General features: G+C 40.3%; 2 protein-coding genes across 6 annotated transcripts; one reads left to right on the forward strand and one right to left on the reverse strand.

Moving 5' to 3' along the window:
* Positions 1-49: 49 nt before the first annotated feature.
* Positions 50-5,862, reverse strand: TRMT13 (tRNA methyltransferase 13 homolog; the record flags this gene model as incomplete). Of its 2 annotated transcripts, none has more annotated exons than XM_082286692.1 (11): positions 5,647-5,862; positions 5,273-5,319; positions 5,128-5,194; positions 4,205-4,267; positions 4,011-4,080; positions 3,481-3,587; positions 3,022-3,075; positions 2,678-2,750; positions 1,865-1,939; positions 552-966; positions 50-245 (listed from the first exon to the last, which is right to left on the reverse strand). In XM_082286692.1, the coding sequence occupies exons 1-11, from the start codon at positions 5,842-5,844 to the stop codon at positions 50-52; spliced, it is 1,365 nt and encodes a 454-aa protein (XP_082142818.1). In that variant the 5' UTR covers positions 5,845-5,862. The 2 variants fall into 2 exon arrangements, with proteins under 2 accessions (XP_082142818.1, XP_082142817.1); XM_082286691.1 differs by having other exon boundaries at positions 3,022-3,189.
* SASS6 (SAS-6 centriolar assembly protein) lies at positions 5,795-18,624 on the forward strand (the record flags this gene model as incomplete). 4 transcript variants are annotated; one of them, XM_082286686.1, is made up of 18 exons in its annotated part: positions 5,795-5,895; positions 6,886-6,946; positions 8,167-8,246; positions 9,480-9,584; positions 9,887-10,058; positions 11,048-11,125; positions 12,112-12,231; positions 12,320-12,511; positions 12,720-12,914; positions 13,258-13,347; positions 13,441-13,620; positions 14,230-14,311; positions 14,691-14,800; positions 15,629-15,751; positions 16,084-16,172; positions 16,627-16,718; positions 16,814-16,916; positions 18,146-18,624. In XM_082286686.1, the coding sequence occupies 17 exons, from the start codon at positions 5,795-5,797 to the stop codon at positions 16,900-16,902; spliced, it is 1,959 nt and encodes a 652-aa protein (XP_082142812.1). In that variant the 3' UTR covers positions 16,903-16,916; positions 18,146-18,624. The 4 variants fall into 4 exon arrangements, with proteins under 4 accessions (XP_082142812.1, XP_082142811.1, XP_082142813.1 ...); XM_082286685.1 differs by lacking the exon at positions 18,146-18,624 and having other exon boundaries at positions 16,814-18,136; XM_082286687.1 differs by lacking the exon at positions 18,146-18,624 and having other exon boundaries at positions 16,794-16,903.
* Positions 18,625-18,626: the final 2 nt, after the last annotated feature.

Genomic DNA, 18,626 nt, shown 5'->3' on the forward strand with positions numbered 1-18,626 from the left:
GTTTCATAGGGTTTGTTTTTTCCCCTGCCAATTCCAAATCTATTTTCTGTCATATAGTTGTCTCTGGTATCAAAGAAGGACTTGGGACAGCTGTCAACAGCACATTCTCCAAGGACACAGCAGACTCTGTGTAATACTGTAGTGCAGCCTTGTATCCTTGTTGTTGTAAATACTCAATCCGGCCATGATCAATCAGCCGTTTACAGAGGCAGCCGATCTCCTTTCGTTCCTCAGCACTCAGTATCCTAGTTTCAGAGAAAGGAAGGAAAGAATGAACAGCTGTCAGGAAATAGTTTTGTTAATTAACATTACTAGTTAAGCTTAGAAAAACTACTGAAATCACTCTAAGTTCATTTCAGTCAGGAAAGCATGACTGTTGAAATATTTTAAAATGTATGTTCATGAAAATTGTATTTTTAAAGTATTTCCATAAGTTTAGTAATTAAATGTTTCTGCAAAATGCGTCCATTTGAGGACCCAAAACAATTTAATGTGCCACTAGACACAGCTTTTCTGCTAGAGTCCATTTGCTAGGAAAAAAAAATACATACCCTTGTAAAGTATCTGAACCACTTTCTGTCCTGCTGAGTGTTTGCTCATGTTCTTCTGTGTCATCAGTTTGATCTTCACTGTCTTCACTTGTAGAAGCTTTGCTTGTGGTTTCTCGCATGCCACAAGTGGCCCAACTACTCATTCTCTGAAAATAATGAAATTCTACTGGTCCCAGTCCTACTGATTTAAAGAACTCTCTGCCTACATAATGTGTCCAGTCACACTTGTGATGGCAACACAGAGCAATAACAATTCCAGCTACAGGCTTATGGTCTTCTGTGGTGCTTTCATTACCAGCAGAGCTCTGAGGAGCCACCTCTGTCTGAGCAGCCCTGGAGCGTTTTGGTGCAGGCTCTTCATCTCCGCCATCACAGCAAGTGGTGTAACTTTCAACCAAGCATCTCAAAGCAAGATCTGGGAATGAACAATTACATCCCCCCCCACCAAAAAATATCCATAAACACCATGCCATTATTTATACAGGCTGTATCATGGTTGGGAATGTGGGAATGCTTCCCACAAAGAAAAATAAAATTATAGATCACAAATTAAGCCAAAAACCAAGTTCAATGATAAATAAAAATTACAAACATGCTTTGAAAACATTAAAACCCTAAATGCTAAATTAATATTATGAGACCTTTTGGAGCTTCTAAGGGCTTATCCTCTGAATATTTGTTCTGCACAAGTGAATTTAAAATAGTTTGGTTAAAAAATTGGCATACTGTAGGAGAATATCCTCCCTGTAAAACACACAAGTATTTGCTCTAGAAGTTTGATATCTAGGACACCATCTATTTAATATGCACATGTACTTCTTAAATGCTTAACTGTGTCATCTTTGTCACAGTACCTCTAAAGGTGTCATATTTATGTCTTTCTCTATGTAGTAACCATATAACATTAAAAAAACTGTATTTGTTTAAAGTTTTCAGGACAGAAACACAATCCTGTTTGTGTTTGGGATACCTATTCAGACAGCCAATAAAAATTTAGAAAGAAAAATATTTCAAAGAAGAGGCAACTGTGCTAAAAAAAGTACTCTCAAATGCATGACCCATGCCACCACACACTATTCTCCGTTCTAATCTATTAAAGCCAAAAAAAGCTTCACTTCTGCCTAAAGTATCCTTACATCTATTATCCTTTTACTATTCCACTGGAGTTGACAGATATTTAGAATTTAATTACTGTATTCACCAACAAAGGGTTAGAGGGCAAGAACAGCTTAAAAGGACAGTTTGGAAGATCAGTCCAGAGCGTAAGGTTTAGTATCCTGACTTTCTGTAGTTCCTACATCTGTAATTCATACCTGTTGCAGCACCACACAAATGCTTCCCAATTCCTACCACTGGTAGTTTTTTCTTCTCCAAAATAGGTACCTTATCTGGAGGGGAAAAAAAAAAAACAACCAACAAAACCCCCATCCAATCCACAATTACCCCAGCACCCGTATGGGGTTTTTTTAAAAATACAATTTCAGCGCACTTAGAAATAAATGTTTGCCACTACTAAAAATACATGGTACATATGTTTTTCATGTACATGGTACACTACTAAAAATGATTGGTACATTCAGTTATAAGCTATTCAAAGGAAAGAGTCTTTTGTTAAGACAAATTAAAAGAATAGGATGCTGAGGCTGGGAAGCATATTTAACCACTTCAGCCTTTCTACACGGCCTATGAAAGGTAAATATGACATTGATGCATCTCCTGCTGACAGGTGCCTCCACAAAATCTGTGTCACTGATGGTGTATGCCTTGCTTAATTCTACACATAGAACAAACAATGCAAACATGTTTATTCCTGCAAGTGCTAAAAAACTTTTAAAATGTATTTGTTTTGCTACTTCTCATCTGTAATGATGTCCCATGAGTGTATACAAAGCAGAAAACTTTAAAACTCCATTTAATATATATGTATGCATCTATGTATATTTACACATGCCTGTGTGTATATATGTGTATACACACAGCATCAACATGTCCAAGCAACCACTGAGAATAATCTTCAAAACCAAGTATATTTAAGTGTGCTACATACAAACTGATTGGAACCCCAGTATCTGAAATTTAAAAATAAGCCTCTATTTCAGAATATCAAAGGCCAAGAAGGAACTTACTTAAACATAAGTGCTGAATGTCTACTTGAAGTCTCTCAAATATAGAATCTCTCCTTTTATGTTTTCCATCCACCTATTTAAACAGGACAAGATCATTAAGTAGGAGTGGCCACAAATAATTATAATTTTTCTCCAGGTGTTAATGTCAGACTTTTTCCCTATCAAGTCAAGTGACTTTCCGACATTAAACACCAGGATTTTTTTCTAATAAATTTGCTATTGGTGAAGTATGGAACATATAACTTGTAAAATTTAAATTTATTGAGGACAAAAAATAAATACTAACAGCTTCAATGGCAATGGTTTAAAAACTATACTTTACTAATGAGACAATATCCTCTTACCTTGAATCTTGTGGTTGCCCTTTCCACAAGCAAAAACTGAACACTTTCAACATTCTGTAAGGCAACATCAACCCAATGAGACAGCTTTCCTCGCCCAGCTCCAAACTCAACAAAACACCTTCCTGGACCAAGTAAATGCAATTTTTCCATGTTACCTAAAATAGAAGCCTACAAACATCAAAAGATTATTTGTGAACCAAGCAAGTATTTACACTGTGTATTGTAATGCCTTACAGAAAAATTATTCCTTCAACAAACTGCAGAAGACTTTTTAAAGCCTTCCTTTCAGTAAGAGATTAGGGAAAAGATGATGTGTGTACAGAGGATGTGTGTTCTGTTTTATCATATCAGATTTCCTCTGCAGGAAGCAATGGGCACAATGCACCCAGTCACTCAAATTTGCAGCAGCACAATTTCACATTCAAACTCCTCTATAGTTATGAGTAAATCAGACCAAACCTGTTGTTTCAGGTGTTTGAAAGCAGATTCCCCATTCTTTGGGTCATTTAAGGCTTCTTGTAAAGCCTGGTGGGACAGTATTTGTTCCTTAAGATGAAGTTCCAGGCCTGTAGGCAAATGCAAAACTTTTAGGTATAGCTTTCCAGTTTCCAAGAGTTCCTAGTTTGTAACACACATTACAACTGTGATATGAACTCAATTTGTAGCACTAACAAAACAGTCTGTTGGGAGCATAAATCTATTATCGTGTTTATAACAGAGCTGTATTGTTATCTGTAGTGATATCAGAGTGTGAAAAAAAAGAAAAACAAAAGGAAGGGAACACAGGATTGGTGTTTCATCATTCTTTCAATCTATTTTACTTTCTGTAGTAAAATTTAGCTACTGGAAGTCTGCCTGATCATTATTTCAGATGTGTTTTATGCCACCGGTCTCATATTTTTACAGGTATCTAACAACAAAAATAACAATGAAATATTTAATCCATTCAATTAAAACCTCTTATTTTTAGTATTTAGTACTAAGCTCACCATTACTTGCTTTTTTCAACTTGATAATTAAGTTCTGCAGCTCTTCGATAGAGAGAGAAGATAGAGGAACCTTTTCAAGGAAAAAGGAAGTGACACCAATAAATACGAGACCATTCAATTTTTCTGTATCTTTATAGTCATATGGCAAATTGCAACATGTAAGGACTGAACTTAAAACCAAATAATGTACTCACTTGTTTTTCTGGTATTTCTGCAACATCTTTTAAACCAGCATTAATATCTTGAACAAAGTAGACCTTTAAAAAAATCAAAAGAAAATAAATTTGATTCAGTTAATTACCAGGAAGCAAATAGCTAAATTCTTCAGTGTTCATAAGAAGGTATGTAGCAATAGGAATCCACTGAAGTAAGATTTTCCAAGTAATTTTTCTTCCTATAGTCTGATCCTGAATCCCAGCCAGAAATTACTCTTCTGACACAGTTTTACAAGATTGAACATGTTAATAAGAGTTATGCAGTCAGTGCTTACTAGACAGATTCCAGAGACCATTTTAAGGTGTCCCAGGTGTTACTAAAGATGCAGGTATTACTACTAAGGTAATACACCTTAGGTATTACCAAGGTTTCCCAGGTATTACTACTTAGGCAGAAAGGCAGGCAATAAAGAAACCATCCTCTGCTTTCTTGCAAGAGCTGTTTAAACACGTCCTGTTCACTCAGCAGCTGTCAGCCAAGGTTTCTATGTCTCACTGCCAGCCTGACCGGAGCGGGCAGTTGGCTGGAATACCTGGAGCCTCCCTGTTGGTTTTACTTTCCCAGGACAACCTCTTACCCAGCCTCTGAAATGAATGGCATTGTGAGAGCCTGTTCCCTGGGTGTGTTTCTGAGAAAAATGAATTAAATGTTTTCATTTGTAACTAAGAACTGAAAAACTGTACCAAATTACAATGAGAAGGGGCAGAGAATATGAGGGGACTGGAATGTAAGTTGCATTTCAGCAAGTACTTATCGAGCTTCCGTCCTGCCTTACAGTAGTGCTTTGGTAGAAAGGCTGCCCTGCAGCTCACAGCTGCTGTCAGCACAGAAATCCTCTGCAGGGCTGTAATGTTTAAGGTCTAAAATCCGAGAGGAAGTGCTGAAATTACAGTGCACTTACGGGCCTTGGCTTCTCTCTTGAGTTACATTTTTTTAAATGCTTTTGTAGTTGATCTTCATATACGGTGCTAAAAGCCAAATGGAGAGAAAAGTAAGTATCATGGGAATACTGACAAAGCATGGGAAAAGCATTCACATATACTCACTGTTTTGGATCAAGAGGGCACGGAATTCTTTTTCTGTCATTTTGTTCCTAGTTAGAAAAGTTACAGAAAACACTTCAGCATGCATTCAGCGTCCTGTTTCAAAAAAGCTGTTGATGGGCATCAGCTTCATAAAACACCTATTCAGAATAGGTGGGTTAACCGGAACAGAGAAACTGAGACGACAACCTAATACTCGACTGGATCCTAAAAGAATAAACCCCTAATGCAAGGGCAGCGCTACTGCTGGGTTGAAGCGAGTGCCCGGCACACGAAGGCTCAAGGGAAGGCACAGGCGCTGCCTCTCCCCCCCGTGCGCCAGAGCGAGGCGGACCCCGAGCCCGCCCGCCCTCCCGGCCGGAGAAGGGTCCCTGCACCTCCTCGTGGCTGTGCTCTCCGCAGAAGCGCCTGCCGGGCGCGGGAATCATCCTGCAGAAGCGCCTCTTCCTCAGCACGAAGTAAGCGCAGCGCCCCGGCTGCGGCTGCGGCGCCGCCATTGCCGCTCCTGACGGCCCCCGCGCCGCCATGTTGCGGCCCCTCCCCGCGGGCGGGAGCAAGATGGCGGCGGAGCGCATCTTCGACCGGGCGGTGTCGGTGCGAGTGCGGGGCTGCGGCTGCGAGGAGCGGTGAGTGCGGGCCGGCCGTGCAGGAGCCTCTTTGCGCTCCTCAGAGGGGCTGCGAGCCACAGGCGCTTTTCTCCTGCCTGCCCTGTGCTCTGAGCGCTGCCGGGCAGAGCTCTGCGGTACCTGCGCTTTGGGGTTGCTGCGGGCATCCTCCGGTGAGGGAGGGACCGGGTCTGGCGAGGCCCGGGGCAGCCGGCGAGGGCCGGGCGGTCGCCGTGGGTGCCTCGCCAAGGGAGCGGGGCCGGCGGGGCGCCTGCAGCGGAGCGAACTCGCAGTGGCTCGGCAGAAGCGCCGCTGTGCCCGGGGCCGAGGCCACTCGAGGGCTGGGCGGCTGCCGGGCCCAGCGCGGTGTTTGGCGTCGCCCTGGCCGCAGCGTTGCCCGCGGGCCGTTCCGCCTCCCCCCGGCGCACCGCGGCCTCCTCAGCGCCCTGCGGCCCAGCGACCCGCGGGTTTGAGCCACCCGTGTCTGGGGAAGCCAGACGTTCTGTATGTGAAGTGTCTCTTCAAAATAGCATGCATTTCGGCACTATGGGTCCTGTCTGCATGAGACAGTGTGTGCCTGACTCACCTGTGTGAGAAGCCGCGGAAAGGCTGATGTCCGTGGTGTGTGTTGTATTACAAGTGACTTTGTAGTCGACAAGAAGTCATTGAAGACAAGGTAGCTCTGTATAAATGATTATCAGAACTTTGAAATTAATAAATTTCAACGGGCTTTTCCAAAAGTTCTAGTTCTGGACAAAGTTTCGAAACTTCTGCCTTGCTATTTAAAGCCTGGTGGATAACAAGCAAGCAGCAAAAATCCAGCTCTGACTGAGGAGCTGCAATGACTGAAACTTATATCTTAGTTGTAGTCATCTGTGCGAACTTTCATAATGTTTCTGCCTAAATTTTTATTTTTAAAATGCCATTGATTGCTGTAATGCAGCTGTGAACACATGTTATTTGGGGAATGTTTTCTTGCTTTATTACTGAGTTTCATCTTTTTGTACACAGGAGATTAAATGTTCGAGTGAATATTGAACTACTGTCAATTTCTAATCCTGTTCATAAAAAGGTTTGTAAATTAATCATATCTGTGTCGTTCATTAGGTATTACCTGAATTTCATTGTATAAACGGATAAGTAGAAAAAGGAAAGCAAAATGGGATTTTAGTGTTTCCCATTTCACTTTATTTTTTATGTAATTTTTTGAGTAACTTAGTTGGTTTGGTATTGCATTTTTCCACCTCTGCCTCCCCCCCCCAGCCTTTTTAGTCCTCTATTTTAGTTTGGCTGTTGATGGGTCTTAGCAAACTTGCGTATTAAAAGTGTTTGGAGACGCTCAGAGGAACATGAGTTAGAGATTAAGAGTACCTTTAGTTCAAGGTATGAAACTGGGAGTAAGGAAAAAAGTCTTTCTCAGGGAAAATAGCAATGAGACCACTACTGGAGATTTTTTAATCTCTTCTGTTGCATGTCTGACTTGTCACCAAACTGTTCTTTCCCCTGGCACGATGTTAAGGTTGGTCATGGGTTGGTTATAGTGTTGCTAAGTAAAGCTTTGTTTGTAAAGCAGTACAGCAGCTTTTGGTAAGGTTCTGCTGCTGGTGGCAGTGCTAATATTACTTCCCACTGTGCAGGAGCAGTTCAGTTAGAAGTGTGTACTGAGCTGCAGCCTGTGTCAGGGGGAGCCTGGAAATGCAGTTGAGTACAGCAGGGAGTGATCAGTCTAAGAGAGAACTTCCACTACTTGATGGGACATTAGACCTAGCAGGCATTCTTATCCCACCCATCAATCCACCCCAGCTGGCTTGGGGTGGCATTAGTTTTAACTTGAACTGTCTGTGTGTATAAATCCCTGAGTTTGCTTATGTGTCTCCAGCTGAGAGTTTTGTTGGTGTTACTGGCACCTGAATTACTGAAACAAGTTGCAGTTGTGTGTATGTACATGTGCTGTGGTCACACTTCATTATGTTGGAACAGCTGACATGTTTCTCCTTACTTTTGTACTTCTGCTAGGGAATATCCTTCCCACAGGGGTGAGCCCTGTTACAGGGAGCAGCTGCTTGGGTCTAATGTACTGCATGAAGGTTTTCCTTGCTTTCCCACTGTAGTATCTGAAGTTGTATTAAATGGCAATGTTTTAAACATTCTGAATTAGTTGCCACAATTCTATTGTGTTTTTGGTTAAACAGCAAAAACATTCAATACCGTTTGCAGTGCTGGTTTAAAATATTTAAAGACTCCTGGGTAGCTTATAGTATTTTAATCATATTTAAATGTACATCTTTTCAGGACTTAGCTGTTCGATTGACTGATGATACTGATCCTTTTTTCCTTTATAACCTTGTCATATCTGAGGAAGATTTTCAAAGGTAAGTGAAATTACAGTATTTTCTCTGTGAAGCATTTCTAAATGGCAAAGAAGAACAAGGGAGTATTTTTAGCTTAGAGTGGTCTATGTTAGAATTCAGGTTTTGGCATTTTTCAGTTGTGGGGTTTGGTCAGTATCGTTCTCTGACCAGCCGGTGGAACAGCCAGGTTCCGGAGGGTGACCAGCTCAGATTACACAGTGGAACGTTGGGATCCCATGCAGGGACACAGTGCCACTGTACCACAGTTCATATCACTGCTGGTATCTTCTGTTTATCCTAATTGCTTCTTACAGACTGTTGTGTGTGTGTGAACTAGTTCAGGGAAATAATTATGAGAGGTAAGTGTGTTTGCATGAACATGGATTCACAGACCTGAGCCTGTGTCTTAGGGGTTTCTTGCATGATTGTACTGTTGGGTCTCATTTACTTGCTCAGAATTTGAGCAAATCATTGAATTTGGATTTCAGGCATGAACAGATGAACAGTTCAGTTTTCTGCTTTCTTTGGGTATTTATTTATTTCATTTTTTGCTTTGTTTTGGTGTGGGTTTTTTTGGCGTGGGTTTGTTTGGGGTTTTTTTGGGAGGGAGTGGCTTTGGTGGTTTTAAAAAGGGAGGTGTGATCAGTGTGTGGATCAAAAGGCAGAAGCAAAATAGTGTTTTGCAAGAAAGACATGCAGAAGTGTTTTGTTGTAGAGGCACAGCTTTGTGCATGCACTGCTGGATGTTTGTCTGTGAGTTTGCTTTGTCTATGGAGAAGGGGGGGCAGAGGAATGAGTGAGTAGGTGATAGAGGTGATGGCTGAGTCTCCCCTCCTTGTTCTGTGCTTGCTCCCTGTGCCATAACTGCTCCAGGCTGTGCTGTGAGGATGATGCCTACTCAAAGGGCACATTTGTTACACCACAGCAACTTCTGGTTTTTAATTAGTGCAGCCCATGAGCAAGAACTCTTGTGATCAGAAGTATCCTCTGGGAATTATTAACCAAGATGTGCTCTAGGATGACCCTGCTCAAGCAGGGAGGTTGGACTAGCTGACCCATCATGGTCTCTTCCAGCCTGACCACTTGGTGATTTTGTGATATGTAGACACACTTCTGATTGAAAATAACATGCTAGTAAACTTTAATGACATGATCAGAACTGGTTCTTTCTACTAGTGTAAACAAAATATTTTATAGGAAATAAATTACAGTTCTCTGTATTATTAACATTCTGTTTTCTGTCTGTTTATATAGTTTGAAGTCCCAACAAGGTCTCTTGGTAGACTTCTCTGCTTTCCCGCAAAAATTTATAGATCTGCTTCAGCAATGCATTCAGGAGCAGAACAAAGATATCCCAAGGTAAGTCACAAGTGTGTGCCATGTTACACTGTGTGTACCTATTGAGTTCTTAAAGTGCTTGTCAGTCACTCGGTCTGAGAAGAGTCAGTAGAACAAGGATAATCTGACCTGCCCCTGACCTGGATATAAGTTGGTGGATGTAACTGGCAAAACCAGAGTCTTGGGAGGAGAATTCTTTCTTGAGCAAAAACTGGACAGCCTTTTACATGCAAAAATATATTTTATTGGGAAATAGCTTAGGATCTACAGGTAGTGTGAGAAAAAAATATGCTAAACATTTGATTGTCTTGGTTTTTGCCTAGGTTTTTGCTGCAGTTAGTTTCTTCAGCACCTGCGCTAGATCATACACCTGTCTCTTTAAATGTAGTGGAGACCAACCCCTTCAAACACCTTACCCATCTCTCTCTAAAATTCCTGCCAGGAACTGATGCGGAAATAAAGAAGTTTTTAGCCAACTGTTTGAAATGCCTTAAGGTAAAATGAAAGTTTATCATTAACTGCAACTAAACCTTGATGCTGTATGTACTTAAGCATTTTCTTCATTCTCAGTAATTCAGAAGAATGTACCAAGTTGTATGCACTGATTTATTTTTCCTTTTAGCCCAAATATGTCATTGCATGCAGCTACTTGGGTGCATGTTGTAAGATCTAAATGGTGACTGTGACCCTGGCACTGAAAGCAGTGCATTCAGGAGGCATTTGGAGTGGCAGCAGCTGAGGTGTTTGACACGCAGTGCTCGCAGTGTGCAGCTGCTGAGTGCTCTGGCTGCTGCAGCTCCCCTGCTCACAGCCTGTGCTGATGGCCAGAGCAGCTGCACGGGTGACTTACTGCAACCTCTCAGTCTTTATTCTGCACTTGGCTGTAGGAAAGCGTGGTCTGCTGGTAATTGTGAGGCTTGATGGACTGCAAAGGAGTAATGGCTATAAATAGGAAATTAAAATTGGAATGTTGATGCGTTTTCACAGCATGCTAGGTTTGATTTCACAAGAAATTAAAGGTCTCATAGTTTGACTGCTATGAGTTTCATAACCTGGGATTTGTTTCTCCTACTGTGCTGTCATGTTTCTAGGCACCTAATAAGCCATTTTATTATTAATATAATAATAATTATTATCACTAATACATTATTAATATATTTTATTATTAATATAGACTTACAGTATTTCAGTTGTTTTGTTGTTTAGGTAACTTCTTTGTAAACAATTTTTCATGATAAGATACTATTTCCTTGTAGAAATTTGGTAAGAATTTAATTTGGAGTTTTTACATTGTGGGCTATTGCCCTGTCTTTTAAATTTACTAATTATGTCTTATTCAATATGACACTTATTTAATAAGGTGATCTCTTCACAAATACAGTGGGTATTTGGGTGCTTAGGCAGGCTGTGCTGGTTAAATGAAAGCTAAATACTAATTGTATTTTGGGAGCTAAGGATTTGACTTGGTGCCAATTTGTACGTAGGAGGATAAAATGATGTTGGAAGAAAAGCTTAAAAAAACTGAAGAGGATCTTACCAGGCAACTGAGCTACACTCAACAGGTAACATAAATTTTTAACTTTTGTGTGTTGTGCTTTTTTGATTTGTGGAAAATGTCCCTTTTTGTAGGCTGGTTGGTTAGCCACTACCTAGCCAAGATAATGGATGTGAGAGTGCATGAAAAGACAAGAACAGTCTACTGTAGCTTTTATAGAGAGTGAGTAAAGCCTGCAGCTGAAGAGTTAAATTGAGTTCTCACACTACTCAAGCAAAATTCTACTTTATTTTGTGCAGAGATCTGTCTGTGTATGCACACACAGATTGAATACTAAATATATGGTCATGTGAAGATAAATGATAAATATACTTAATATATTCCATGGAAAATCATTTTATTTGGAAAAATTGTGAAACAAAGGTAAATAAATTGGAAGTCTTGGACTTTAATTACTCAACTTCTTTTTGATTTTTGCAGTCAGCATAGTAATCACTTTTGTATTTCAAGAGAATGATTTAGGTCAGATTCTACAATTATCAAGGTGACTTTTTTGACTATAATGAAACAGAACAATTCCATTAAAACTGCTATGAATTATTTTTGGAATGGAATATTTGTTTGCCTCATGTCTGCAGCTTCAGTTTGAGTCACTGGAATGCATTTGCTGAATTGAAATGCAGAATTACAAACCAAAAAGAGGAAAAGATGCTGCTTAAGAACTTTTATTTCTTTTTTCCCCTAATAGGGTCTCTCTGTTACAAGGGTAGGCACCATCAGCAGGCTGTTTTTTCACTCTTAAATAGTGGTTGGGAAAAAAAATGCAATTAAAAATTAGAATTATTTTATTCACAGCGTTAAGAAAAATGCTCTTCAGCTTCTCAGTGCCTTACTTTTTCTGGTTACAAAATTAACATATTTCAGCATCTGGTGCTGAAATTTAGACTTTTTTTAATAGTTCCATGTCCTCTTAGTAAGAAACAGTAAAGAATCCTTCAGTATTGACTGAAATGCATACATTTTTAAACTCTGTGCTTTCTCAAACTTGAACAGAACTTGTCAGAGAAGAGCCGTGAACTTGACAAACTGAAAAATGAATGGACGTCCTACACTACAGCTCTGAGCAACAAACACTCACAGGAGCTGACAAGTGAAAAGGAAAGAGCTCTCCAGGTACAGTGGTTGGAAAGAATAAACAGGATTCTTGTATGGGAATGGTCAGATTCATTGAATAACTGCTTCATTTCTTTGCTTCTCACAGGCACAAACTCAGTACCAACAACAGCACGAACAACAGAAAAAGGAGTTGGAAAATTTGCATCAGAAAAGTATTCAGCAGTTGCAGACCAGACTCTCAGAACTCGAGGTCATCAATAAGGACCTGACAGAGAGGAGATACAAAGGAGACTCCACAGTCAGAGAACTGAAAGCAAAGCTTTCTGGATTAGAAGATGTATGGCTTCCCAACACCCAAAATCAAGCTTCCTACTGTTAGAGCATTACCATGCTCTAACAGTAGTAAGCTTGCATAGGAAATATAGCATATTAAGTTTATTAATCTCTTCTGCATTCCATATTATGCTTACTATTTAAATATGTCTTTTTAAATTAAAATTACAGGTTTTCTTGAAAAATAAAATTCAATTCCTTCCCAACATTAGGAATGCCAAAGAGCAAAGCAGGAGGTGCTGTCCCTGCGCCGGGAGAACACAACTCTGGATGCTGAATGTCATGAAAAAGAGAAACTCATTAATCAGCTGCAGACACGAGTTGCTGTCCTGGAACAGGAGATCAAAGACAAAGATCAGCTTGTCACCAGAACAAAAGAAGTCTTGGATGCAACACAAGAGCAAAAGGTTTCTTCATTAATTTTCTTTAAACTTGGTAGAACCTTCTTAATTGTGGTTTCCACAGAGTAGCTGCTGACCAGTTTTTATGAATACAGCAAGTCAGCTTTCAAATGTAGTTAAGATTCTAAATTGTGGCATCAAAAGTATAGTTCAGATTTAATATTGTGGTACTGGAGTTACAGTTAATGGTATTTCTAGTAAGAAAAAAAGGATTAATGATCCTATAAAATTTGACTGAAAAATACTGACTGCTTTCTTGTAAGGATAGTTCTCAAAGAATTAATGAACATTCTACTTGAAATCATAAGCAATGTCTATCACAGCTTTATTGTGTAACATTCTGTTCAAGGTGATACTGGAAGAGAGTACAGAGGAAAAGCAAAGGCATATTGAAAAACTAGAGACAACAATTAAGTCGCTGTCAGCTGAACTCCTTAAGGTTTGTTTGAACATGACAATTCCCTTGTGCAACATCTCCCTTCTTCTTAGGTGTTTATTTTTGTAATATATGGTTTGGGTTTTTTTTTAATAGGCTAATGAAATTATCAAGAAATTACAAGGAGATTTGAAAACTCTAATGAGTAAATTAAAATTGAAAAATACAGTAACAATTCAACAAGAAAAACTATTGGCAGAAAAAGAAGAGAAACTTCAAAAAGAGCAGAGGGAGTCACAGGAGATGGGACAATCCCTTCAGATGAAAGAGCAGGAGGTATTGATGGGTTAACCTGTGCTGGAAATGCTGTTGTATGGACTTGGTTGGGTTTTGTGGGGTTTAACTTAGTTAGAGCAATAAGGTCTTAAATCTTCCCATGCAATAGAATATACTCTTTTGCTTAGTTAACATGTTTATTTAAATGTGTAATCAACTTCCAGGTTTTTTAATGTTAACCTGATTTGTAAAGGCCTTCCATTTGTATGGAAGAAAACTAAAATTGTTTTAAGGGAACAAAGCAATGTAATGGATGAGTCAGCACCCTATAGAAGGCACGTTCATGTGGAAATTGCTGAAGGGAAAAAGAACAGGAACAGAGTGAACCTTTTTCTTCCATTAAGGACATTGTCCTGTTTAGAGTCCTTGTGCTATTTAATCATAGAAAAATAAAGGTCAGGAAGGATTCTGGCTGTCACCTTGTCGAAATCCCAGCTAGAAGTAGGCCTTCCTTTAAAAGAATTACCATATTGCTTTTGTGAAAAACTAAGTTCAAACTTTTTTAATTTTAGTACAACTTCATAAGTGCTTTTTTTGTTGTTGTTTATAGTTAGTATAACACTAGTAGTATAACTCCTGATGGTGTTACAATTATTCTGGGCATTACAGGTTTGCAAGCTACAAGAACAGCTAGAAAGTACAATACAAAAACTCGAAGAAAGCAAGCAGTTACTGAAAACCAATGAAAATGGTAGGTTTATGCAGTTTGATATCTCCCTCTGTAAAAATGACCCAGTGATCTCACTGCTACTGAAATGGATGGAAGCAGCTTTTGGGGTTTTTGTGAAGACCTGCAATTATTGTTGTGTATGGAAAACAAGCCTCTGGCTGTTGAGGGCATGCAATAGCCAAGAGCTGCATGCCGGGAAGCCTTCCCTTGGGGCTGTGGGGTGGGGTGGGTGCTCAGAGGCCTGGACATGGGGAGGAAGCTTCAACAAATGGCTTTGCATGGGACTAGAGAGGAAAAACACCCAGTGAGTTATCACTTTTTGTGAGGAAGGGCTACTGGCCATTTCAAACAGCTTGTAAGAGGTAGCAAATGGACTTGAGCTTTTTCTTCCTCTCTGCAGTTATCACCTGGTTGAACAAACAGCTGAGTGAAGTTCAGATTGCAAAGAAGCTGGACCCCTCTGCCAGTGCCCATGGTGGTGGGAGGGCTGCTGTTTCACCTCACAGCATGGTAAGGTAGAGCTGTAAATACCAGGCTGGTGGGTGGTCATGAGTTGCTACAATGCAGGGCCTTAAAGGAGGGGAAAAAAAAGTGCTTTCATCTTCTTCTGGGCCTACGGTTTTGGGTGGGTGTGGTTTGGGGTTGTTCGTTTGTTTTTCAACAATGTAATACCCTGCTGGGTGGTTCTTGTCCTGGGCCTTGTAGGTGAGAATCTTCTAAGCTCTCATTTACATAAAATATACAAAGCAATACAGAATTATCTTGGAAAAGATGAAGTGCAGTGTGAAGGGAAAAAAAAAAAAAAAGGCATTTTTGTGTTGAGAGGTTAACTTACTAATTCTCTTTGTAAAGGTTAAAACTCAAAGTGTACTATTTGAATACTCTTACTAGTGATTTTCAGAAACAGGAAAGTCAGGGACTTTCAGAACACTGCCTGCAATCATTGTTGAATAATGTAACTTGCTGGTTCTCACCCTGTGTTGTACAAATCTCTGCTGTCACAAAGCAGCAACAGGAACTGATGAGCTGCTTGTTCGTAGTGGAAGGGCATGCTCATACAAACAGGTCTCTTGATTTGTAGATGGATACATTTAATACTTTAATCAATGTGTGCAGCTTTTTACTAGCTGAGTGCTCACCTCATCTAACCTTTTCAAAGTTATATTTTCCTTAAATGTACAAAACTTGGAAAAGTGATGTTTTCTTTCCATCAGGAAGACTCACATAAGTGTTGGCTTTGTAATGGCAGTTAGTTGTTAATTGTGGAATTTTTAATCTCTACAATTACTTGAAGAATTGTGTTTCTCCTTTATGGATGTGTTTTTATTTCTTTTACAGCCTGACCGACCATCCTTTCACAGCTCAGGAATCAGTCATCCCATTTCTCCTTTCTATGCCTTCCAGAACTTTCTGGAACCAACACACAACAAAAATGGGAATTCCCAATGTCCAGTACCAAAGGCAGGCACTTTGACTCTTTTGTTTGGTTAAGAATGTGACAATACAAACTATCAAAGCACAACATTTTGACTATTTCTCAAAGTACATAAATATTTACTGTACTTTTACTCCTAGGCTCCTTGCCATGAATATTATGACTGTTATTCTGTATATTCTATGTTACAGCTAATGCTTGTCTTTAGGCTGCTTGTTCTTGCAGGCTTTGCTGCACAGCAGGGCCAGTGAGGTGTAGAAACACAAATCCCTGGGAATTTTTCTCTGGGAATGCTGTTGGGGGAGGGGACTCTCAGATCTGGAGTAACTCTTAACCTGCAGCTCTTTGTCACCTGCAGGTTCAGTTGAACTCACAGCTTTTGAAATTGAGTCGATGTTCGGATGCTCACACAGTGCCTGCAGCCGGTCACCCAGCGAATAAGGAGAAGTGAGTGTCATCTACTGCAATTTAGTATTTTTATTATTATATTTATAAAGCCCTTTGTCATTTTGGTGTGTTTGGAACCCAGTAAAATGGTTCTAGTACCAAGCCTAGTTCTGTGGTCTGCCTTTCTTCGTTACCATGCTAATGAATTTTGTGGTGGTCTGTTGAAACCAGAGGAAGAGCTGTGCTTTTCAGGAGTGGGCCCCAAAGAACAACAGTTCAGCGTTGCTCCTGCTGGCAGATCTAAGCCAGCTAGTGCTGGCTCACTGAAAAAAATACTTCTAGGCTGTTCTTAATGTACTCAGTTATAGTTCAACTTTAAATGGTAAAGGTCATAGAAACATAGTCACACTTCTTACTGAAGGTTTTCGTGAGCAAGTCTGTAGCTGCCCTCATTGTAATGCACTGATAATAAACTGCATTTGCTTTAAATTGTAATTGGCCTTTCTGTTTCTAGTGGTGATCAGCTGGGTCTGGAATCCAAGTATTTCAAGAGAAAAGATGACAGCATTCCTTTACGAGGGCTTAGTCAAAACACACTTAACTCGGGTAAGTACGAAACAACAGAGCAAGGCCCTATTTGAAATGTACTTGCAGGGCAGTAACAGCCATGGTTCAATGCAGTGTCCTGTGCTGTTCTGCAGAGTACCTGAGACCCTACTTGCCAACCAAAGCCCAGCCGTCACCAAAAGCTGCTGGAACACCAGCCTCGGCCTATTTTCCTGGATCATAAACAGGGTTCTTACAGTAAGAGTCCTCTTTTAACTGTTGGGGGGGGATTTTTGAATGTCCTGCAATAGAGTGTGAACTGACACAATTTTATGAGCCAGTTTTCTTTGAGGAAGGGAGCTTGACTGACTTGGATGATGTTTCAGTGCTTGAGCCTAAGGACAGGAAGATAAAGCTTTAAGGAGCTTTAGTGGGAACAACACTGCTGTCACCAGGGCTGTGCAGAATTTCCTTAGTATATTGCTGACCCTGTAAATCCTCCTAAAAACCCACCTAAGTTCTCTGATTTTTTTATAACAGGTGAAATATACATTCCCTGAGTGAGAACACTTACCTGAATTTCTATTTCTTGACTCCTTTCAGAGAAAGGATGAGGCAGAGGGAAAGCACAAGAAAACTGTGCTGTGCTGTCCTTTTCTGTAATGGTCAAGCTCATATGTTGGCATGACTGCCTCACTAACCTTCCCCTTACAGTTCGGTTTTAAAAACTTGCTTAATTTTGGAACCAGCTTATTTGAAGTGCATATAGACTTACAGATCTCATACTAAAAATGCTAAATTATTTCACTGAAGGTATAAAATTAAAACTTAAAATTCTCACTGTGGGTTCCCCTAACTTTTCTGTGAATTGCTCAGCACAGGCCACCACGTTAAAACATTAAAAGGTGAAGTAGCTGAATAGTTAACTGTTGCCAAGTATCAACATTTTAAAGTTCCTTTATTTTTATATGTCATACTTTACAACTGTAAGACTACAAAGAAATTTAAGATTCTCTTACATGTATTCAGCTTGTTCTGCTGTGTGGGTTCAAATGCTAGAATCATGTAACAACCTGTTCTGTGCCATCTTTCACTTGGTGTCCCCTGCAGAACGAGCATGCACAGACTTCTGCCAGGCAAATACCCTTACAATAACTATTCCTTATTTTTGTTAAAGGTATTTCATTCCTTTTACTTTAGTTACTCAAGTGCACCCAGAGGATTGTTCAGTGATTTGTTTTGCTGTGTGAAATGTGTAAGTTTGTTTATAAATTAGCACTGTGTTAATGTGTAGTGTCGGGTTTTGTCATGTGTGTTGCAATGGAAATAATAAATGGTTTTTATCAAAAGCTCTGATTAGCTAATGTTTCAGGAGTACTAAACCACCCTCTCCACTGTACTGCAATTCCCAGCTGAGGTAACCACCAGAACAGCTGTATTTTGTTTACCTTTCTCTGCAGTTTTCCTTGTTGCTTATTGTTCCCCAGGCAGTGCAGTGCCCCAGGCCCAGCCCTGCAGCTCCTCTCCAGCTGTCCTCAGGTGTCAGTGACTGAAGCTGTGGTGATTAAAGGAGTGTGGCAGCATCTCCCAGGCCTCTTAAATCAAAAGTGAACCACAGGTGCTGTGGGCCTGGGCAGCCCCAGCCAGGCCGGCTGTGTGGAACAGACTCCTTCCTTGGAGCCTGGATCTGTGGCCATCCTGTTCCAGTGGAAGCCCCAGGAACCAAGGAGCCAGCTGCAGGGACCCCGTGCTGCTGGACAGCAGAGAGCCTTCCACTGTGCACAGGGCTGCTTTAGCTAACACATAAAGCTCCGTGCTGGACCTCTACTCCAGCTGACTTTTCACACCTGCTGAAGTATAACACATGCAACTACTGAATGTCACTGAAGCTTTGAAGAGACATTCACAATTATTTAAAAATTCATTAAAATATTCAACTTTATTAACAGTATATTTACATTTTTTTTC

This window comes from Coloeus monedula (assembly GCF_965178545.1).
Source record: "Coloeus monedula genome assembly, chromosome: 9".
NCBI lineage: Eukaryota > Metazoa > Chordata > Aves > Passeriformes > Corvidae > Coloeus > Coloeus monedula.